Genomic DNA, 25052 nt, shown 5'->3' on the forward strand with positions numbered 1-25052 from the left:
GTGACCAAACCACTGAAGCTCCAAGTGGGAGCCCTTCATTTCGAGCTCATCTCATTTTTTTTCCTGCCCAGGGCTGTCAACCCTGTGCTGCAGGGTCTGCCCTGGCTCCGACTACATGCCCCAGTTCTGGACTGGAATTCTGGAGAGGTTCTCAAGTGGGGTTCCGAGTGCCTGGGTCAGATCCATCCGGCCCAGTCTCCCCAGTCACGGGCAGGATTGCCTTCTCACTACTCACAGTTTGCGGATGTCTTAGCAAGAGGAAGGTGGAGATGCCGCCCCCACACCGGGCATATGACTGTCCTATTGAACTGGTTCCTGACGTGTCCCTTCCCCATGGAAGGGTATACCCTCTCTCTTTGCCAGAGACTCAGTCTATGTCCGCCTATATTAAAGAGAATTTGGAGAGGGGTTTCATATGGAAATCCTCCTCCCCGGCCGGGGGCCGGGTTTTTCTTCGTCAAAAAGAAGGACGGATCTTTTAGATCCTGCATCAACTACCGGGGTATCAACCAGATCACGGTAAAAAATAGATATCCACACCCGCAAGGCTTAAGGGCCATACAGCGTTTCTTAGGATTTGCCAACTTTTATCGACAGTTCATCCCAAACTTCTCTCTAACCGCTCCCATCTCCACCCTCACCAAAAAAGGCAAGGTGTGGACTCCAGAGGCAGGGGCCACATTCAATAGCTTGAAGAGTGCCTTCACGTCAGCCTCAACCCTCCCATCACCCTGATGTATCTCTACAGTTTTTGTTGGAGGTGGACACCTCCTCTATTGGTGCTGGCGCACTTCTGCTTCAGGGAGGTCCCAAAGGCAAGACAATGGTATGTGGCTATTAATCCAAGCTTTTCTCTTCCACAGAGCGCAATTACTCGATTGGGGATTGGGAGTTACTGGCCATCAAACTGGGTCTGGAGGAGTGGAGACACCTACTAGAGGGCGCAGCTCATCCCATCCTGATTTTCACTGACCACAAGAACCTCACCAATGGCTGAATCCCCGTCAGGCCGAGTGGTCGCTGTTTTTTGCCCGGTTCCAGTTTGAACTTCACTGCCGACAAGAATGTGAGGGCCGATGCCTTGTCCAGGTCATACGAGACAGAGCGTCAACAAAATATCATTGACCAATTCTGCATCATCTCTGTCAGCCATCTGCTTCTTAGAGACATCCCTCTGGGGAGGACTTTTGTGCGTCTGGCAGACAGAAGAAGAATCCTCCGCTGGGGACATAGCTCTAAACTGGCAGGTCACGCGGGTGTCCATAAAACCCGAGACCTGATTGCCCATCAGTTCTGGTGGCCCACACTGCCCAAAGACATCATGGACTTTGTCTCTTCCTGCACGGTGTGCGCAGCAAACCAAGTTGCTCACTTCAAACCGGCTGGCCGGCTCCAGCCGCTGCCTGTGCCCAATGCTCCCTGGCAGCATATTGCAATGGACTTCGTCACGGATCTGCCTCCCTCTGCTGGATGCAGTACGGTCAGCTGTCAAACGACGACGGGTAAATTACTGGTCGTCGGCACAGTACGTCGGCAAACCCATTCAAATGAATGGGTAGATGTTTGCCGACGTATTGTAGCCGTATTTTCAGGCATAATACGCCTCGTTTACGCATGAAAATAGGTCGAGTGAACCCAGCCTTACAGTTAACTCTGGAAAAAGGAACAGGCCCTGCAATGTAATAGAGTCTGTTTCTTTCACCAAAGTAACATTATATGGGCTTACGGACATTAGAGATTCAGCAGGTAGTGGATGGGCCCCTAATGGGAGTACCAGCTGTACTGATGCGTACTCTGCTTGCTGCTACCAAATTTATAGTGTGCAATGTTGTGTTTATGTTTTTAACATGCATAAATTAATTAAAGTACCGATTTCTTGACATAAAACTATGTTTAGTGTAAACCTTTCTGTAGGTGTTCTAGTTTGAATAATTTGGTCACACTTTGTAGTATTTAATTTAAGAAAAAGTTAATCTTCCACTACATTATTTATATCTTAAAGGTCTGATGACAAGCGCGTTAACAGCTGAAAATGCACCTCTGGAATATAATATAGGCTTTATAAGTGCAAGGTAAGAATTTCAATTTACGCAGATTATATTTCTATAGAAACTGTAAAATGTTATTTACTCAAATAATTGTTGGATTATGTAACCCAAAGAATCAAATCTGACATATGATTATGTTAATGGAGACTTTATTTCTTTTTTATTATTTTAAGGCAGAAATGTTACTAGTTAATTGAATTTTAATGCTTCAACAATTAAATTTTTGGGGAGAAAAAAAATTATATAATATATATATATATATATATATATATATATATATATATATATATATATATATATATATATATACACTACCGTTTAAAAGTTTGGGGTCACCCAGACAATTTTGTGTTTTCCATGAAAACTCCCACTTATATTTATCAAATGAGTTGCAAAATGACTAGAAAATATAGTCAAGACATTGCCAAGGTTAGAAATAATGATTTTTATTTCAAGTAATAATTTTCTCCTTCAAACTTTGCTTTCGTCAAAGAATGCTCAATTTGCAGCAATTACAGCATTGCAGACCTTTGGCATTCTAGCTGTTAATTTGCTGAGGTAATCGGGAGAAATTTCACCCCATGCTTCCAGAAGCCCCTCCCACAAGTTGGATTGGCTTGATGGGCACTTCTTGCGTACCATACGGTCAAGCTGCTCCCACAACAGCTCTATGGGGTTGAGATCTGGTGACTGCGCTGGCCACTCCATTACAGATAGAATACCAGCTGCCTGCTTCTTCCCTAAATAGTTCTTGCATAATTTGGAGGTGAGCTTTGGGTCATTGTCCTGTTGTAGGATGAAATTGGCTCCAATCAAGCGCTGTCCACAGGGTATGGCATGGCGTTGCAAAATGGAGTGATAGCCTTCCTTATTCAAAATCCCTTTTACCTTGTACAAATCTCCCACTTTACCAGCACCAAAGCAACCCCAGACCATCACATTACCTCCACCATGCTTGACAGATGACGTCAGGCACTCTTCCAGCATCTTTTCAGTTGTCCTGCGTCTCACAAATGTTCTTCTGTGTGATACAAACACCTCAAACTTCGATTCGTCTGTCCATAACACTTTTTTCCAAACTTCCTCTGTCCAATGTCTGTGTGCTTTTGCCCATATTAATCTTTTCCTTTTATTGGCCAGTCTCAGATATGGCTTTTTCTTTGCCACTCTGCACTGAAGGCCAGCATCCCGGAGTCGCCTCTTCACTTTAGACGTTGACACTGGCGTTTTGCGGGTACTATTTAATGAAGCTGCCAGTTGAGGACCTGTGAGGCATCTATTTCTCAAACTAGAGACTCTAATGTACTTGTCTTGTTGCTCAGTTGTGCAGCGGGGCCTCCCACTTCTCTTTCTACTCTGGTTAGAGCCTGTTTGTGCTGTCCTCTGAAGGGAGTAGTACACACCGGTGTAGGAAATCTTCAGTTTCTTTGCAATTTCTCGCATGGAATAGCCTTCATTTCTAAGAACAAGAATAGACTGTCGAGTTTCACATGAAAGCTCTCTTTTTCTAGCCATTTTGAGAGTTTAATCGAAACCACAAATGTAATGCTCCAAATTCTCAACTAGCTCAAAGGAAGGTCAGTTTTATAGCTCCTCTAAACAGCAAAACTGTTTACAGCGGTGCTAACATAATTGCACAAGGGTTTTCAAGTGTTTTCTAATCATCCATTAGCCTTCTAACACAGTTAGCAAACACAATGTACCATTAGAACACTGGAGTGATGGTTGCTGGAAATGGGCCTCTATACACCTATGTAGATATTGCATTAAAAACCAGACGTTTGCAGCTAATATAGTCATTTAGCATATTAACAATGTATAGAGTGTATTTCTGATTAATTTAATGTTATCTTCATTGAAAAAAACTGCTTTTCTTTAAAAAATAAGGAAATTTCTGTAGCGCCCATGGCCGCGGGCCGTCGGGTTCACTCACCTCCCGACGCCCGCAGCCATGGATCTGTGAGCGCTGGCCTCCGTCTCCCTCCTAGGAGATGCCAGCGCTCACTTCCGCTCCGTCCGGCCGGGTCCCATAGGGTGCGCGCGCACGCTCGCGCCCGCTCTTAAAGGGCCAGCGCGCGCACATGAAAACAATGATCATTAACCCACGTGATTCCCTGCTCTATAAGAATGTCCCAGCCCTTCTGATCCTTGCCTGAGCGTTGTTAGTCTTTCCCTGTCTGTCTCGCAAATGGTCCCTTAGTATCTCCCGTTCCAGCTGTTACCCGTGCCCTGTTACCGTTCCTGTATTCCGCATTGTTCCTGTGCCTACCCGTGTTCAAGTGTCATCTGCCACGTCAAGTGCCATCTGCCACGTCAAGTGCCATCTGCCACGTCAAGTGCCATCTGCCACGTCAAGGGCCATCTGCCACGTCAAGTGTCATGTGCCACGTCAAGTGACATCTGCTCATCGGATACTGCCCGCCACGTCTGGCGCCACTTTCCACACCTGCCTCCATCCGTGCTGAAGCCACAGTCACCGTCCGGACTATTTCAGGTACCTAAGCATTACTGTCTGCTATCTTACTTTCACATAGACTGTGACCTGGTCAGCTGCCTCCCCGCTACGGCGGAGCGGCCTAGTGGGTCCACAAACCCAGTGTCCGTGACAGTACGCTCAGGCCATGGAACCCGCTGACCAGCCCAAGACCCCAGTACAGAAGATTCAGACAGAGATGCATGACCTACGCACTCGTCAGGATCAAATCCTTGAGGCGGTGAATTCTATTCTGGTCCACCTGGATCTACTCGCTGTTCCACCCCTGGTTCTTTCTCCAGAAGCTGTTGCCGTGCCACTGCCTGTTGCTCCCCCTGTTTGTTCCGGATCCTCAGTTCCTCTGCCTCTTCCTCCTCGCTATGACGGTGATCCCAGAGCATGCAGAGGATTTCTTAATCAATGCACGGTGCATTTTAGGCTACGGCCTCATCTCTTCCCCTCCGAGGAGGCTAAAGTAGCGTTCATTATCTCCCTCCTCGCTGGCAAGGCCCTCGCATGGGAAAACCCAATCTTGGAGCAACAAGGGCCTGTATCCGCGGACCTAGCCTTGTTCCTGCAGTCCTTTCGTGCCGTGTTCGAGGAGCCGGGTCGAACATCCTCTGCCGCAGCCACTCTGTTGACCCTCAAGCAAGAAGGCTCCACAGTAGGGGAGTATGCGATCTCCTTCCGTACCCTAGCAGCCGAGCTGGCATGGAACAATGAGGCACTGGTGGCGACCTTCTGGCAGGGACTGTCCTCTCACATCAAGGACGAACTGGCAGCCCTCGACCTTCCTTCTACCTTGGATTCCCTCATCCTGTTAGCCACCCGTGTTGATATGAGAATCCGGGAGCGCTCTCAAGAGGTTCGTCAGGAGAGCCGGGCCCACAGACCAGCACCCCCTGCCCAGAGACCACAATTGTCCACTCCTAGTGCGCTACCTGAGGAACCCATGCAGGTAGACAGAGTCCGGTTATCTGAACAGGAGAAGCAGCGCAGACGCTCCTCTGGACTTTGTATGTATTGCGGCCTCAAGGGTCATTTTGTGCGTCAATGCCGACAGAAACCGGGAAACTCCAGTACCTAGGGTTGGTTGGAGAGGCACCTCTAGGTGGAACGTCTCCAAACGTTAAAACCTCTTCCAAATTATCGATACCTGTGGCTATCGTCACTGAACAGGCATCACATCCTTCCTCCGCCTATCTTGACTCTGGAGCGGCTGCTAATTTTATCCACCAAGATCTAGTGGATCGGTTTCAACTACCCACAGTCCGTCTGGAGAGACCCCTGGCAGTTGCCTCTGTAAATGGTCTACCGCTGCCTGATCCAATCATGCTCATCACTGAGCCGGTGACATTACGGGCGGAGCTCTTCACTCGGAACAGATCTCCTTCCTGGTACTACCCAAGGCTATCAATCCTATCCTGCTGGGTCTGCCATGGCTCCGTCTACACGCCCCGACACTCGACTGGAGTTCTGGAGAAGTTCTTCAATGGGGTTGCAGATGCCATAGCCATTGCCTGTCACAAGTCCGTCCTGTTGTGCCCCCTCTGCCTCAGTCACTCTCCGATCTACCTTCTCAGTATGCCAGTTTTGCGGATGTCTTCAGCAAACGAGAGGCTGAGACGTTGCCTCCACATCGGAGTTATGACTGTCCCATTGAACTGGTTCCCAATGCTTCTCTTCCCCGTGGGCAAGTATATCCTCTCTCCTTGCCAGAGACTTTATCGATGTCTGCCTATATCAAGGAGAACTTGGAGAGGGGTTTTATTCGAAAATCTTCCTCCCCGGCCGGGGCAGGATTCTTCTTCGTTAAAAAGAAAGATGGATCTCTCCGACCCTGCATTGACTACCGTGGTCTCAATCAGATCACGGTCAAGAACAAATACCCGTTGCCACTCATTTCCGAGCTGTTTGATCGCATATGAGGAGCCAAAATTTTTTCCAAGCTAGATCTGCGGTGGGCCTATAATCTAATCCGGATTCACCGGGGTGACGAATGGAAGACGGCATTTAACACCCGCGATGGGCACTACGAATACCGAGTGATGCCCTTCGGACTGTGTAACGCTCCCGCAGTATTTCAGGAGTTCGTTAATGACATCTTCCGAGATCTCCTCTATACGTGTGTTGTAGTTTATCTCGATGATATTCTAATCTTCTCCCCAGATCTGATGACCCATCGGAGGCACGTTCGTCAAGTTCTTCTGCGACTAACAGAGAATCGCTTGTATGCCAAGTTAGAGAAATGCACTTTTGAAAAGAGGTCTCTGCCCTTCCTGGGCTATGTCATCTCGGATCAAGGCCTTAAGATGGACCATGAGAAGTTAAAGTCTGTCCTGGAATGGCCACGTCCTCAAGGCCTAAGGGCCATAGAGCGGTTCCTGGGTTTCGCCAATTTCTACCTGCAGTTTATTCCGAACTTTTCTTCTCTGACGGCCCCCATCTCTACCCTTACCAAGAAGGGTGTGAACGCCAAGGTGTGGACTCCGGAGGCAGAGTCCGCATTCATTAGCCTCAAGAAAGCCTTCACTTCAGCTTCGATCCTCCATCACCCTGACATATCTCGGCAGTTCTCACTGGAAGTGGACGCTTCCTCTGTTGGTGCAGGCGCACTTCTGTTCCAGAGGAGCTCCAAAGGAAAGGCAGTAGTGTGTGGCTACTACTCAAGACTGTTTTCCTCTGCTGAGCGCAATTATTCCATTGGAGATCGGGAGCTACTGGCTATCAAATTGTCCCTGGAGGAGTGGAGACATCTTCTGGAGGGCGCTGCTCACCCCATCCTGATCTTCACCGACCAAAAGAATCTCACTTACCTTCAGTCCGCTCAAAGACTGAATCCTCGTCAAGCCAGGTGGTCACTGTTCTTCACCCGTTTCCAATTTCTGCTCCACTACCGTCCCGCGGACAAGAACGTGAGGGCCGATGCCCTGTCCAGATCATTCGAAACGGAAGACACAGTGGAGTCCCTTCAGACGATCATAGACCCATCCTGCATTGTCACCGCCAATCCTCTGCAGCTTAGAAATAATAACTTTTGTTCGGTTGGCTGACAGAAAAAGAATTCTCCGCTGGGGTCACAGTTCTAAACTGGCTGGGCACGCTGGTGTCCGTAAAACCCAAGACCTGGTCGCTCGTCACTTCTGGTGGCCCACGCTACCTAAAGATGTTCTGGACTTTGTCTCTGCTTGCACGGTGTGTGCCTCTAACAAGGTGGCTCACAGCAAGCCTGCCAGCCTGCTTCAACCCCTGCCTGTACCCAGTGCCCCCTGGCAGCACATCGCTATGGACTTCGTCACAGACCTTCCTCTCTCAGCAGGATGCAACACCATCTGGGTGGTGGTGGACCGGTTCTCTAAGATGGCACATTTTATCCCGCTAACCGGCCTACCCTCTGCTCCTCGACTGGCAAGCTTCTTCATTCAGCACATCTTCCGCTTGCATGGCTTGCCTCTTCACATTGTGTCCGACCGGGGGCTTCAGTTTACCTCCAAGTTCTGGAGAGCCCTCTGTAAACTCCTGGATGTGAGTTTGGACTTTTCCTCTGCCTATCACTCCCAGTCCAATGGGCAAGTTGAGAGGATCAACCAGATCATGGAAAATTACCTCCGCCACTTCATCTCTTCACAGCACGATAACTGGGTACAGCTTCTACCATGGGTGGAGTTTTCATATAATAACCACACAAGTGAGTCCACCACCTCCACTCCGTTTCACATCGTGTACAGTCAACATCCCAGAGTTCCTCTTCCAGTGTCGACTTCATCTCAGGTACCCGCTGCTGACTCTGCATATGGGGACTTCCTGCAAATCTGGCAACAGACCCGGTCCTCTATTTTGCAGATCGCATGAAGCGTAAGGCAGATACCAAAAGAAGAGAGCTGCCTCAGTATCTTCCTGGGACTAAAGTCTGGCTGTCCTCTCGAAACATTCGCTTGAGGGTGCCTTCATACAAGTTTGCTCCCAGGTTCCTTGGTCCCTTCGAGATCCTGCAACAAATTAACCCTGTTTCCTATAAGCTGCGGCTGCCCCCTACCCTCAGAATCCCTAACTCCTTCCATGTGTCCCTCCTGAAACCAGTGGTCCTGAACCGCTACAGCAAGACCTCTAGTTCCACAGTTGCTTCCAGCGGTCCTTCTGATGTATTCGAGGTAAAGGAGATCCTGGACCGCAAGAGGGTAGGAGGAAGGACTTTCTATCTGGTGGACTGGAGAGGGTTTGGTCCTGAGGAGAGGTCCTGGGAGCCAGAAGAGAACCTCAGTGCTCCTGCTCTTATTAAAAAGTTCCTCTCTCACTCTGGCCCCAAGAAGAGGGGGTGTAAGAGGGGGGATACTGTAGCGCCCATGGCCGCGGGCCGTCGGGTTCACTCACCTCCCGACGCCCGCAGCCATGGATCTGTGAGCGCTGGCCTCCGTCTCCCTCCTAGGAGATGCCAGCGCTCACTTCCGCTCCGTCCGGCCGGGTCCCGTAGGGTGCGCGCGCACGCTCGCGCCCGCTCTTAAAGGGCCAGCGCGCGCACATGAAAACAATGATCATTAACCCACGTGATTCCCTGCTCTATAAGAATGACCCAGCCCTTCTGATCCTTGCCTGAGCGTTGTTAGTCTTTCCCTGTCTGTCTCGCAAATGGTCCCTTAGTGTCTCCCGTTCCAGCTGTTACCCGTGCCCTGTTACCGTTCCTGTATTCCGCATTGTTCCTGTGCCTACCCGTGTTCAAGTGCCATCTGCCACGTCAAGTGCCATCTGCCACGTCAAGTGCCATCTGCCACGTCAAGGGCCATCTGCCACGTCAAGGGCCATCTGCCACGTCAAGTGCCATCTGCTCATCGGATACTGCCCGCCACGTCTGGCGCCACTTTCCGCACCTGCCTCCATCCGTGCTGAAGCCACAGTCACCGTCCGGACTATTTCAGGTACCTAAGCATTACTGTCTGCTATCTTACTTTCACATAGACTGTGACCTGGTCAGCTGCCTCCCCGCTACGGCGGAGCGGCCTAGTGGGTCCACAAACCCAGTGTCCATGACAATTTCTAAGTGACCCTAAACTTTTGAACGGTAGTGTATATATACTGTATGTTATATTTACTTATACATTTGGTAAATATCTGTTTTGTCCAAAACTTACCTAGCAAAGCAATCATCAAATCGGGCTGTAGCACGGAATCCAATAATAGAATAGATAACGGTGGCAGCGTATATGGATGTGAAGCCATTAATGACAGAGATGATGACTGCATCCCTTTCACAGTTGTTACTATAAAGAAGAAAATTATTATTGGATTGTAATTATTGTCACTATCTTTATTATTTGTTTGTCACACGCTTAGAAATATAATACTGTAGGTTTTATCCACGGAACACACAAGTTTGATATGAAAGGATACATATTTTTATTGTAGTAATAAGCCCACCATGACCAAAAATGTTATAGGCAAGCAATTAATGAAGGATCAAATACTAATTTTGCTCTCTTCAGACCTTTATCAGGAGTATAACTGAAAATTAAATATGGTATCAAATACAGTTGGTATATACAGAATAAAAATACATATGCATATACAAAGGTCATATATGCAATAGAAGTCTGAAAATCATGTGAACAATAACTTCTAAAGCATGGGCAGAACAGATAGCAGAAAACCCCCATGCAGAAACAGTATTGCGGCCCCTTGTTCTCCGATTATAGAGCACCCCCATATCCAGGGGTGTAGCTAGGGGGGCAGGTGGGGCATGTGCCCCGGGCGCAACTACAAGGGAAGGAAGGGGGGCGCCGACCTGGGGAGTGGAGGCATGTGCCCTCCGGGCCGGTACCCCCATAGACATTTAGTGACATGGGCAGCGCATGGGACAGGAGTGGGAGCTGTGTAAATGTAATGCACTATGTTCTCCTGCACAGGCAGAGCGTGTGTGCTCCGGGCGGCTGCATTATACATCACATGTGACGTCATATAAATCAGCCGGCCATATACTCTGCCTGTGAGGAGAACAACATTGAAGTGTTCAGCCCCAGCTAGCAGACAGGCAGGGAGGATGGTGTGTGTATATACAGTGTGTGTGTGTGTGCATGTGTGTGTGTGTGTGTGTGTGTGTTTATAAATCGTTTTTGTGTGGGAGGGGGGATTTGACTGTAAATATGTGTGAGGTGAGGGGATTCTGTATAAATAGTTTTAGTGGGGAGGAAGGATTTGACTGTATGGCCTCATGCACACTTCCGTTGGCCGTTGTACTGCCGCTAATGGCGGTTTCGTGAATCACGGACCCCACACGGATGGCTTCCATGTGCAGTCCGTTGTTTCACTGACTAAATCAATGCAAAGGCCGAGACTGTTCCGTCAAAAACGGGTAGGAGTAGGACCTGCCCTACTTTTGAGGGAACGGAGGCACAACGGAAGTGTGCATGAACCCATTGAAATAAATGTGTCAGGGTGCTATCAGTTCAAACAACGGATAGCCCCCTGATGAAAAAAACTGAAGTGGGCATGAGGCCTAAGGACTCAAGCACATGTCCGTTACCATTTATACGGCTGCATATCACGGATCCGCGAAACAAGGACCGCACATAGAACTATACTGCTTGTAAAACGTACAAATGGTGAAAAAAAAAGTTACACCTCATTGATTGGTTGAGAAAGCAAACATGGTGAGTGGGAGGGAATATGTCGGGAAAGAGTTCGGGGGGGGGGGCGCCAAGCTGAATCTTTGCCCCGGGTGCAGGAGAACCTAGCTACGCCTCTGCCCATATCCACCATATCTAACAATCCACCAATTAATGTGACCTATGAAATAGTTTTACCTATTAGGCCTCTGTGCAGCTGCACAGGTCGCACATATGGCATGTCTGCCTTTGTTTTAATGAACCCACTCTAAGACATAAAAGGGATAATTCAACATAATACATTCTCAGTTTAATTAAATCAAAGTATAAAGACATTATTAATATATCTAAAGCGAATAACAATACTACATGGTATATCAGAAAAGGCAAGTAAAGTGAACCAAAAATTATCCTATTTATATCTGACCCAGACAAGAGACTCCCCTCAACTGGCACAGGTATCTTTAAGCATAATGTTTGGCCCACTTATATAAACTGCCATAAAAGCCATTTCATTAAAACCACCTCCCTAATATTGTGTAGTGCCCCGTCGTGCCTCCCAAACAGCTTCAAACCATTGAGGTATGGACCTTAAACCATTCCTGAACAAGTTTTGCAGTGTGGCAGGTTGCATTATCCTGCTAAAAGAGGCCACTACCATTAGGGAATACCGTTACCATGAATGGATGTACTTGGTCTGCAACAATTTTAAGGTAGGTGGTATGCTTTAAAGCAGGGGCGTAGCTATTGGGGGGCAGGCGGGGCCCCGGGCGCAACTTAGAGGGGGGCGCCAGCGCCACCTCCTGCTGCACTATAATTGTACCTGTGTCTATAGGACACAGGTACAATTAGAAGCAATGAATGACCGGGCACGTTCCGTGCCCGGCTATTCAGCGCTTTTGCATCAGTGAAGCGACTGGTACCTTTTGTACCAGTGAAGCTTCCGTCGATGAAAGGCGCTGAGTGACAGGGAAAGTCATCCTGCCCAGCCAATCAGCGCCTTTCATAGACGCTGCGTTCAACCCCCAGGAGACCTGCGCAGAAGAGAGCAGGTCTCCATGGCTGCCGGACGGCGTGGGAGCGGGATTAGGGTGAGTTTGAATAGTTTTTTTTTTGTTTTTTTTAAATTGTAATAAGTGTGTGGCATTATCTACAGGGGGGCTTTATCTACGGGGGGGGGGGCTTTATCTACGAGGGGACTTTATCTACGGAGGGGGGACTTTGTCTAGCGGGGGGGACTTTATCTACGGGGGGCACTTTATCTACACGGGGGGGGGACTTTATCTATGGGGGAGTACTTTATCTACGGGGGAGTACTTTATCTACGGGGGGACTTTGTCTACACGGGGGGCTTTATCTACGGGGGGTGCCTATCTACAGGGGGGCTATATACTGGGGTGGGCTATCTATGGAGCACGATATACAGGGGTGGGCTATAGCTACAGGGGGGGCTATATAGTATATAGCCTCCCTGTAGATATAGCCCACCCCTGTATATAGTTCTCCATAGATCGCCCACCCCTGTATATAGCCCCCTGTAGATATAGCCCACCCCTGTAGATAGAGCCCACCCCTGTAGATAGAGCCCACCCCTGTATATAGTCTTCCTGTAGATATAGCCCACCCCTGTATATAGTATCCCACAAATAGCTCCCCTATAGTGCTCCACAGAAAGCCCACCCCTATATATAGCCCCCCTGTACATATAGTCCACCCCTGTATATAGTGCTCCACAGATAGCCCACCCCTGTATATAGTATATACAGGGGTGGGCTATCTGTGGAGCACTATATACAGGGGTGGACTATCTAGTGGAGCGCTATATACAGGAGTGGACTATATGTACAGGGGGGCTATATACAGGGGTGGGCTATCTGTGAAACACTATATGCATGGGTGGACTATATGTGGAGCACTATATACAGGGTTGGACTATATGTGGAGCACTATATACAGGGGTGGACTATATCTACAAGGGGCTATATACAGGGTTGGGCTATACGCGGAGCACTATATACAGGGCTGGGCTATATCTACAGGGGGCTATATACAGGGGTGGGCTATCTGTAGAGCACTATAGGGGGAGTTATTTGTGGGACACTATATACAGGGGTGGGCTATATGGGGGCACTATCTACAGGGGGCTCTATGGCAGACACTATCTACAGGGGTCACGGTGTGTGTGGGGCACGGTGTATGGTGCTATTATAATTAGAGGTGCAGTGTATGGCGCTATTATATTTAGGGGCATAGTGTGTGGTATAATGAGAACTTTATCTTTATTTATAGGTGCAGAAATGTTGGAAAAGTGAGAAGCTGAAGACATGTGAGCGGCAAACTGCAGAAATGGGCTGTGACCGGGAGAAGTTATCATAGAGGTCTGGACCGGATGGAGAAAAAGAACTAGAATCTGAGACGTCACCGGTGAGTCACTTAATGTAAATGTTTATTCTGCCTCTAATCAGCATTGTAGTCACTGTATGATCTGCAGCGAGATAATTATGATAGGATTTATTTTTTGTGAAACAGCAACTCCCAGCATATCCTTATCATTGTTCGGGCCATGCTGGGAGCTGTAGTTTTACGCCGTACAAAACTGTACAGCAGGGGTTGCATTAAATTGAGCTGTATTTGTGCTGGTGCTGTATTTATGTACTGAGCTTGGTTCTGGTGTATAGAACCATATTGATTGTAAAATGTACAAATGTTTTTATGCTCGTGTTACATAAAAAGAAATGACACGTCAATTTTTAGAGAAAACAAACATGGCGAGGGGGAAGGAGATGTCAGGAAAGAGGTTGGGGGGGGGCGCCAAACTGAATCTTTGACCCGGGTGCTGGACAACCTAGCTACGCCTCTGCTTTAAAGTAACATCCACATGAATGTTAGAACCCAAGCTTTTCCTGCAGAACATTGCCGAGAGCCTCACACAGCTACGGCTGGCTTGCTGGCTGCCTTCCCAAATGGCATCTTGATGCCATTTCTTACCCTGGCAAGCAACGCACACGCACCCAGCTGTCCAGATGTTGTAAAAGAAAATGGAATTCCTGAAAACAAGTCCACCATCTTTCATTGCCCCACTGTCCAGTTCTATTGTTCCCAAAAGCAGCACTGCGATGCACTATGTGTTCTGACACCTTTCTAACATAGCCAGCATTAATTTTGTTTCGGCAATATGTGCTACAGTAGATCTTCTGTGGGAATCGGATCAGGTGGGCGAGCCTTTACTCCCCACGCACATCAATGAAGCATGGTCACCCGTGACCCTGACACCAATTCACCTCCCTTGGACCACTTTAGTTAAGGTATAACCACTGCATACTGTGAACACCACACAAGACCTTCCGTTTTGGAGATGCTCTGACCCTGTCATCTAGCCATCACAATTTGGCTTTTTCCTGCTCCATTCGCTCGCTGCTTTATACTGTATATCCCACCCATTGACAACTGCAATTATTCACTTTACCTCTCACTGGTTTTAATGTTATGGCTGACTGGTGTATATTTGTTTGCATATTAAATCTGTTTGTGCCTTGGATCCATCCTATTTATTAGCGAACTTTGAAATCATTCTACTGCGCAACACAATTATTGTCAGAATGCTGATCACAAATTATACTTATTAAAAATATAAGTTTTTCTAGTAACAACTAATTTTTTCTGATGGCACCATATGATGGCAACCATAAAGTGCCTATAAAGTATCCCCACCTCCCAGACTTTTTTTTTAATTTTTTTTATCATGAAACCAACATTAAATCACAGTGGCTTTCATCATTCTTTTTTTTTCGCCTCTCAGCAAAAAAAATACATTTTCATGTGAAAACGAAGACTCCAGACTGGAAGTGCTGCCAAATGTGCCACTACTGATGGAGTCAAAAGCCACATTTGCTGCCCCTGCCCCGTGACATGTTGATTTACGATAATACACATAGCATACAGACTGTATGGCGGCATGCGTAGTCCCTTGGGGAAAAATGCTCTGTACATGTAGCATATGGTGGAACATGTCACGAGCATGCCTTGGTAAAAAAAAAATGGAAGGCCCCATTGTACAAAACTGAGCTGTTATAAAGTCATGTGCATGAAACCTGTGAAGGCCTAATTAAAACTGTTGTTATCCAATATTTTTACAGATTAAGGGCTCGTGCACATGGCTGTATTAAGTCAGCGTACCTACTCTGAGTTCTATGGACCCGTAAAAAATCATGCATAGAAGTCTATGGGCCATAGTGTACCTCCGTATGTTTTCATACGGAGGTATACGGAGGCTTTTTGATTTGTCACATTCTGTGGGAATCCGAAAGAATAAAAATTATGCCATGTTCGATTAGGTCTGTAGTGTGGAACTGTATGGACCATGTGAGAAAATTTTAATTGTGCAGAGCTGTATCTGTACTGTATCTGTTTTGTAAGTAAAATGTGACTATTGCGATAAAGGCATTGATCATGAGTAGGGATGAGCACATTTTTCTACTGAATTCTGTTGAGCTGACTTCTGATTAGCCAAAACATTTGCTGACATCCGAATATAGTGGAAGAAATAGATTTATCAAAACTCCTGCAAAGGAAATGTGTAGCAATTTCCCATAGCCTTTTCAAAGGATCTTTCCTAAATGAAATGGACAACTTTTCCTATATACCAGTTTTGATAAATGGCCCTCAGTATGTCACCAGTTCTTGGGTTGTAACAATTTTAATTAAATGTAAATTAAATGTGTTATGCTGCACTGTCTTTCAGAAAATGTTAATTTTTCTACAGACTGGATCTTGAAGACTTTTTCAGTGTTCATGTTCTCTATCATGTTTACTATTGGTCAACAATGAATGAGACGCCATCCTGATATGCCAATCAGCTATCAGCATGTAGACTTTAAACTCTGTATTCTGTGAGGATAGAGCAGAATTCATACCGAATATTCATGTGGTGCGATTTGTAGGTATACAGTGTTATATAACGTCAACAGGGTCCAATCGTAAAAAAGTGTATACCGCATTGTATCCAGTTTTTTCTTTAACTGTATGCCTCTGTATAAGAAAGTGCAGCAGACTAGGCTTTCCTATACAGCAAATAGGAAAGGCATGCTGACACATTTCAGTCCGATGGATGCCAAATGGACACTCTTTTGGCGTTCGTCAGGTCAAATGGAGCCCTATTTATACGTTCAGCCTATGCATCAGTAGCCTTCCCGCTGCATTCACCTATCATTTCTCTACTTCTTAGTAGTTTAAGGGATTTTATTCCGATTTCGCGTTTCAAGACCGTACAAGTCCCTTCATCAGATCATGCATTACAATGTTACAGATAGTGTTTAAATACAGAAAGAACGGGAAACAAGGGATGATAGTGATGCAGAGCAACGTGATTGGTTCATATAAAACCTGTTTAACCTCTTGCCGCTACTGCCATTTTTCTTTTTTTCCTCCCCGCATTCCAAGAGATGTAACTTTTTTATGTTTTTATGTTAACATAGCCGTATAAGGGCTTGTTTTTTGCAGGATGAGTTGCCGTTTTTAATGGCACCATTTAAAGTTAAATGTAATGTAATGGGAAACTAAAAACAAAAAATTATTTGTAGTTATAATGATGGGGGTAAGGAAACAGACAAGTGAGCCCTAATCTATCCGCCACTCAGTCCCTGCCTACTTGCAACGACCCACCCTAGGCGACGGGGTACAACTGGGCGAAGGTCCCTACGCTCAATAAGTCCACGACAGACAAACAGACAAGGGTACACCGAAGCAAGGGAAAAGGGGCAGTTGCCCACGGCAACACCGTGAGCAACAAGAGTGGTGAACGAGCCAAGTCAAACCAGGAGTGTACGAGGTACCAAACGCAGAGCAGGAGAGTAGTGAACAAGCCGAGTCAAACCAGGAGTGTATGAGGTACCAAACGCAGAGCAGGAGAGTAGTCAGTAAGCCAGGGTCAATATGAAGCAGGGTCAAATAGTTCAAGAAGCTGCAGCAGGGCCAGGAAACCAAACGAGAAGAATCACAAGCAAGGAGGAACAGGAAAGGCAGGTATAAATAGACAGAGGGTGGGAGCTAGCTCCGTCTGGCCAGGCTGTGATAGGCTCTCCCACTCCTAAGCCTGCCATCCTGAGTGGTGGAAGATGGAGTCAGTCTCACAGACATAGAAGCAGGTGCAGACTGATTACCTATGGGCGTAGATACAGAAGCTGTGCCTGGCAGATCCTTAACAGTACCCCCCCTTTTATGAGGGGCCACCGGACCCTTTCTAGATGGACCTGGTTTATTGGGGAAACTAAGGTGGAACCTCCTGACCAATACCCCAGCGTGAACATCCCGGGCGGGTACCCAAGTCCTCTCCTCAGGCCCGTATCCTCTCCAATGGACCAGGTACTGGAGGGAGCCTTGGACCATCTTGCTGTCCACAATCTTGGCCACCTCGAATTCTACCCCCTCAGGGGTGAGAACGGGGACAGGAGGTTTCCTCGAGGGAGCCAAGGACGGGGAGCAGCGTTTAAGGAGGGAGGCATGAAACACGTCATGTACTCGAAAAGATGGGGGCAACTCCAGTCGGAAGGAGACAGGATTGAGGACTTCAATGACCTTGTATGGCCCTATAAACCGGGGAGCAAACTTCTTGGACGGGACTTTAAGGCGCAAGTTCTTTGACGATAGCCACGCCAGATCCCCGACCATAAACAAGGGGTTAGCAGAACGTCTTCTATCTGCCTGAGTTTTTTGTATGCTCTGGGACGCCTCTATGTTCTTTTGAACCTGGGCCCAGACTGTGCACAGTTCCCGATGAACGACCTCTACCTCGGCATTGTTGGAACTACCATGTGAAACGGAGGAGAACCGTGGATTAAACCCAAAATTACAGAAAAAGGGGGAGACCCCTGACGAGTTACTGACCCGGTTATTAACGGAAAATTCGGCGAGGGGAATGAATGAGACCCAATCATATTGATAGTCAGAGATAAAACACCTTAAATATTGTTCTAGAGACTGATTAGTCCTCTCGGTTTGGCCATTAGTTTCAGGATGGAAGGCAGAGGAGAAGGACAGATCAATCTCCAACTTTTTACAGAAGGCTCTCCAAAACAAAGAAACAAATTGTACCCCTCTGTCAGAAACAATATTGACAGGGACCCCATGGAGACGCAGGCTGTGTTTGACAAACAAGGTAGCTAACGTCTTAGCATTGGGTAGTTTTTTGAGGGGCACAAAGTGGCACATCTTACAAAGCGGTCTACTACAACCCACACCACCGACTTGCCTTGAGATGGAGGCAAATCGGTGGTAAAATCCATGGAGATATGGTTCCAAGGTCTCTGAGGAATGGGCAAAGAATGTAGTAAGCCCGCTGGTCGGGACCTAGGAGTCTTGGACCTAGCACAAACCTCACAAGTGGTGACGTAGGCCTTAACGTCTTTAGGCAACCCAGGCCACCAATAGTTTCTGGCAATGAGGTGCTTGGTACCCAGGATGCCTGGATGACCAGATAGTGCGGAATCATGATTTTCCCTAAGTACCCTTAGCCGGAATTGCAGGGGAACAAACAGCTTTTTCTCAGGAAGGTTCCCGGGAGCTGAACCTTGATCAGCAGCAATTTCAGAAACTAAATCAGAATCAATAGAGGAAATTATTATACCTGGAGGCAAAATACAAGCAGGATCTTCCTTCGAAGGAGGGCTGGCCATGAAGCTACGCGACAGTGCATCGGCCTTAATATTTTTAGACCCAGCCCTATAGGTAACCCAAAAGTTGAATTTGGTAAAAAAAAACGCCCATCGAGCTTGTCTCTGGTTTAGCCTCCGGGCAGATTCTAGGAAAACCAGATTCTTGTGGTCGGTAAGGACCGTTACCTGGTGCCTAGCCCCCTCCAGGAAGTGGCGCCACTCTTCAAATGCCCATTTAATGGCTAAGAGTTCGCGGTTGCTAATATCATAGTTACTCTCAGTGGGCGAAAACTTCCTGGAGAAGTAGGCACAGGGACGGAGATGGGTGAGGGACCTGGTACCCTGGGACAAGACAGCCCCCACTCCCACCTCGGACGCGTCAACCTCCACGATAAATGGCTCCATTTGGTTGGGCTGAACCAACACCGGGGCCGAGATAAAGCAATTCTTAAAGACCTCAAAAGCCTGGACAGCCTCAGGAGGCCAGCGGAGGAGATCAGCACCCTTGCGAGTGAGATCCGTAAGAGGCTTAGCGATGACAGAGAAGTTAGCAATAAATCTCCTGTAATAATTAGCGAACCCCAAGAAGCACTGTAACGCCTTCAGGGAGGCAGGTTGGACCCATTCCGCCACAGCCTGGACCTTGGCGGGGTCCATGCGGAATTCATGAGGAGTAAGGATTTGACCCAAAAATGGTATCGCCTGCACCCCAAACACACATTTTTCGGTCTTCGCAAACAGTTTGTTTTCCCGAAGGACCTGGAGCACCTTCCTGACATGCTCAATGTGGGAGGACCGGTCCTTGGAAAACACAAGTATGTCATCAAGGTACACTACAAGAAATACCCCCAGGTAATCTCTTAAAATCTCATTTATGAAATTCTGGAAGACCGCGGGAGCATTACACAACCCAAAGGGCATGACAAGGTATTCGAAGTGACCTTCGGGCGTGTTAAACGCAGCCTTCCACTCATCCCCCTCTTTGATGCGGATAAGGTTATACGCCCCCCGTAGATCAAACTTAGAGAACCATTGGGCCCCCTGAACCTGATTAAAGAGATCAGGAATCAAAGGAAGGGGATACTGGTTCCTTACAGTGACCTTATTCAAGTTACGGTAGTCAATGCATGGCCTAAGACCACTATCCTTCTTCCCTACGAAGAAGAAGCCAGCACCTACCGGAGAAGTAGAGGGGCGAATGTAACCCTTGGCCAGGCATTCCTGGATATACTCTCTCATGACTTCACATTCGGGACAAGAGAGATTAAATATCCTACCCTTAGGGAGCTTAGCTCCTGGTACCAATTCGATAGCGCAATCGTATTCTCTATGAGGTGGTAACACTTCGGAGGCCTCCTTAGAGAAAACATCAGCGAAGTCCTGAACAAACTCAGGTAGCGTGTTCACCTCCTCAGGGGGAGAAATAGAATTAACAGAAAAACATGACGTCAAGCATTCATTACCCCATTTGGTAAGATCCCCAGTATTCCAGTCAAACGTGGGATTATGCAACTGCAACCAGGGAAGGCCTAAAACCAAATCAGACGATAATCGCTGCATCAACAGTACAGAGCACTGCTCCAAATGCATGGAGCCAACAAGGAGTTCAAAAACAGGGGTATGCTGTGTAAAATAACCATTAGCAAGAGGAGTGGAGTCGATACCCACTACCGGGACAGGTTTAGGCAAATCAATCAAAGGCATAGCTAGAGACATAGAAAATTCCACAGACATGATATTAGCAGAAGACCCTGAATCCACGAAGGCAGTGCCGGTAGCAGACCTACCACCAAAGAGACCTGAAAGGGAAGCATGATTTTATTACGTTTAATATTTACGGGAAATACCTGTGCGCCCAAGTGACCTCCCCGATGATCACTTAGGCGCGGAAGTTTTCCGGCTGCTTATTCTTACGCCTAGGACAGGTGTTCACTTGATGCTTGTCATCCCCACAATAGAAGCAGAGACCATTCTTCCTGCGGAACTCTCTACGTTGTTGGGGGGGACACGGAGGCCCCGAGTTGCATAGGTACCTCCGAGTCTTCCTTGGAAGAACGAAGCACCGGAACCTCGGGAGGTATCATGGGGGAGTCAGAGGAGAAAACACAAAAACTTTCAAGTTGTCGTTCCCTGAGACGTCGGTCAAGTCGTACCGCTAAAGCCATAACCTGGTCTAGGGAGTCAGAAAAGTGATAGCAGGTCTTTCAGGGCGTTCGACAGACCCAACCTAAACTGGCACCTTAAGGCAGGGTCATTCCACCGAGAAGCTACGCACCACCTCCTAAAGTCAGAGCAATGCTCCTCAACAGGTCTCTTACCCTGACGTAAGGTCACCAGCTGACTCTCGGCAAAGGCAGTCCTGTCAGTCTCGTCATAAATGAGTCCGAGAGCAGAAAAGATCAACGGAGGAAAGTTCAGGGGCGTCAGGAGCCAAGGAGAAGGCCCATTCTTGGGGCCCATCCTGGAGCCGGGACATAATTATACCCACCCGCTGGCTCTCAGAACCTGAGGAGTGGGGCTTTAAGCTAAAATAGAAAAAACCAAATGTGCCTGAGGCACACTGAAAATCGATTTCCCAACTGCTAATCAGTGTAATTAAAATATAACTTTTAATATTTTTGCCATTAAAGATGTCCAAGGGGACATAACATTCAGCACGAACAGTTAAAATTAGTAGCCAGTATTGCTCTAGCACACGCTTGTTTCCACTCGATCTGCATGTATTGCCAGACGGAGTGTAAGGTACTCAGATTGCAGAGTATCAGGTCGGCAGCTGCAGACTGCCGAGCTTTAGTGGATAGGATATGGTATGGTATGCGTGCTTAGGATTACCACGCAAGCTAGGCTCTTTAAAATTGTAAATTTAGCCCCCCCGACATGTTTCGCTGTCAACACAGCGTCCTCAGGGGATCAAAACGGGGCTAGTGAGCGCGCGTATGAATTGTCAAACCCTTTAAACATTTCGATTTGCATCACACAAGATTCACCTGTGTGAGAACCAATAGGAGCTCTGTACAGAGGACGAGCCTCCATAGTGTAAGATTGGCGTTTACGCCAGCCAATGTGAAAGCCATATATATGACCAGTTACGATGCGCCGAGTGCGCATGGGCACTAGAATCACAACTGGACTTAGAAATTTTTCTGAGTTAACCATTGTAAACGGCGCCTGCGCACAGGAGTCCTGCAGGGTCTTAGCCGATATCAACATTATCAGTGATAGATGCGCATGTCTAGGCTCTTAGAAAAAGAGCAAGCTCTCAGAATAGTAGCACTAGATGAGTCCCCGTAGTAGAGACTTGACAGAAGTCATAACAGAAAACGTATAGATGGCCAATTTAACGCATTGGCACTATGGTCACGGTCAGACTTAGTCAGCTCTCCACATATATGTACATATTAGAGATCTGACTGGCTCGACAGCGCATGCGTGTATCGGACCTGGACTTAGCCGATTTTGCCATCTATGAAGATTTACAAGTGCATGTCTAGTCTCTAGTTAGATTCGGGAGAAATCAATAGGGCGCGCGTGCGCACCAGGGTCCAGAAGGGACTTAGACGATGTTTTGGATAGTGGTCTGAGTATGTTCGGGACGCAGAGGTCCCACAATTCACAGTTAGACTCAAGTTAAAGGTTAGGACGTAAGAATTTAGTGCGCATGTCTGGGCACTCAGAGGATACAGCAGCAGGGATCGTTCCCATCAAAAGGTGAGTATTACAGTATATATATATGTTGTCCACACTGCAAGTTTAGCCTATAGGTTAGGTCATTATCCACAAAGGGCATGGCTCAACTACAATCTCTTGGTTCGAGTAGAGGGAGAATAGAGGGGGGAAGACAATTCGTCCAAATGGACATACATGACACTTGAATTATCAGTATAAGGATATATTGTCTCTTTTTCAATAGAGGTACGATTGGTCATAGTGACCAGATGACAGCTGTCAGTGTGTATATATACATCAGGTGTGGCATTCTAAGTTGGGGCAATTATAGAAAGGCTACGAAGGTGAATCCCTCATTTAGCCCATTTGGGCTTAAGGATCTAAGCCTATGAATCCATTTGGCTTCTTCTTGCAGTAACTTTTTATCAAGATTGCCTGCTCTGGGGCCCAACTTGACTTGGGTGATGCCCCAAAATTTAAGAGCATTGATGTCTCCTTGATGGTAATATCTAATGTGTTTAGAAAGAGGTGTGTCTTCTTTCATATTAATCGTACTTTTATGCTTCGAAATCCTTCTACGGAGTTGTTGAATGGTCTTGCCCACGTATAGTTTTGGGCAAGAACACTGTGCAGCATAGACAATACCACTACTTTGACAATTGATGAATTGTTTAATGGTAAAAATCTTACCATCGACTGGGTTGGAGAAGGTTTTGGTCGTCGGCATCAAGGGGCAAAAGGAGCATCTGCCACAGGGAAATGATCCCTGTATTGGGGGCGGAAGCCAAGTTTTTTGTAAAGTTAGTGGTCTCGAATAGTGGCTATGTGTCAAGTATTCACGGAGGTTCTTACCTCTCCGATATGTGACATTGGGAATGTTGGAGATTGTGTCACAGAGGTCAGTGTCTGTTAGTAGAATAGACCAGTGTCTCTTTAAGATGTTTTTAATTTGATATGAGCAATTGTCAAAATTCCCTATACATCTGATAAGGGGAGATTGTTTGCTACCATCAAGAGCATGTTTTTCATTCTCCTTTTTACCGTGCAGTAGATCATCCCTAGATGTTGCCCTCGCCCTTGCATAGGCTCTATGCAGAGTTTTCTTTGGGTATCCACGTGCAAGGAATTTATTATATAGAGTATCACATTCCATTTGAAAGGTGGTTTCTTCAGAGCAATTTCTTTTTGCTCTTAAGTACTGTCCAATTGGGATACCTTTTTTGAGAGCCGGCGGATGATAACTTCCCCAATGCAGGAAACTATTTGTTGCAGTCTCCTTTCTATAGATATTAGTTTGGACAGCCCCACCAGGGTCCAGGGAAATTTTTAGATCCAAAAAATTAATTTCATTTGCGTGTATAGTGTAGGTGAATTTCATCCCAATATGATTATTATTGATGACATCCATGAAATCAGAGAAGAGAACAGTGTCTCCCTCCCAGAAGACAAGTATGTCATCTATGTATCTACCCCAGAAAGAGATGTGACAAGTGAAGGGGAGTAAATCCTCGTTAAAAATTAAAGTGTCCTCCCACCATCCTAAAAATAAGTTGGCATAAGTGGGTGCACAAACAGTGCCCATGGCCGTGCCTTTGAGTTGGTGATAGAATTTGTTATCGAAAAGAAAATAATTGTGTGTGAGTAGGAATTGTAATAGGGATATAGTGAAATTATTGTGTGCCTGAAACTGAGTCCCCTTAGTGCTCAAAAAGTGTCGTACAGCACCAAGGCCCAGATCATGGTTGATGTTAGTGTACAGTGACTCGACATCAATAGTAGCTATTAACGTGGTGGAAGATACATTAATCCCCTGGATCCTGGTGAGGGTGTCCTTGGTATCTCGTAGAAAAGAGGGTAGGGCTGCAACAAAGGGTGACAGGATTTCGTTTACATATGTACTTATGCCTTGCGTTAAGTTGTCATTACCGGAGACAATTGGTCTACCAGGTATTGGTGTAACGTTTTTGTGTATTTTGGGCAGGGCGTAGAAAGTCGCCAGAGTAGGTGTGGAGTTATATACAGATTTAAATTCTTCAGATGATATTAGTCCATTGGACCTAGCATTAATCAGTAAGGTATGTAATTCAGATAGATATCGTTCCGTCGGATTTCCATCTAGTACCTTATATGTAGATGTATCATTGAGGAGTCTCTGGACCATCAAGACATAGTCTTTAGGATTAAGAATAACAATATTGCCCCCTTTGTCAGAGGGTTTAAATATAATTTCTTCATTTTTGCTGAGTTCATCTAATGCTGTTTTCTCTGATTTACTAAGGTTACTTCGAGATTTTTGTTTATGCAATTGAAGTTTCTTTAGATCCGCACTGACCATTTTAACAAATATATCGATATGTGGATATTGCGATATTGGAGGTGTTAATCGTGACTTCGGTCGTAATGAGGAGAAAGGGCCAATAGCCATATCAGCTGGGTATTCATTTTCATTTGCTAGCTCTTCTAGTGCATGTAAAGTAGTCAGTTCAGTGTGATTAAATGCAGTATTATCATCAGATTTATTCTTGAAATATTTATGTAAGGCAAGCTTTCTTGCAAATAGATTGACATCTTTAGTCCAAGTGAATTCATCAAAATTCGGAGTGGGAGTATATGATAGGCC

General features: G+C 46.7%; 1 protein-coding gene across 1 annotated transcript in view; it reads right to left on the reverse strand.

Annotated features, from left to right (window-relative positions):
- Nucleotides 1–25052, reverse strand: part of SLC6A19 (solute carrier family 6 member 19) — a 217596-nt gene that overhangs the window by 54702 nt on the left and 137842 nt on the right. Inside the window, exon 7 of the mRNA XM_075828515.1 lies at nucleotides 9648–9776. Within this exon, the coding sequence (XP_075684630.1) occupies nucleotides 9648–9776 (129 nt within the window). The remainder of the gene's footprint in view (nucleotides 1–9647; nucleotides 9777–25052) is intronic.

Source organism: Rhinoderma darwinii, chromosome 5 (assembly GCF_050947455.1).
Source record: "Rhinoderma darwinii isolate aRhiDar2 chromosome 5, aRhiDar2.hap1, whole genome shotgun sequence".
Classification (NCBI taxonomy): domain Eukaryota; kingdom Metazoa; phylum Chordata; class Amphibia; order Anura; family Rhinodermatidae; genus Rhinoderma; species Rhinoderma darwinii.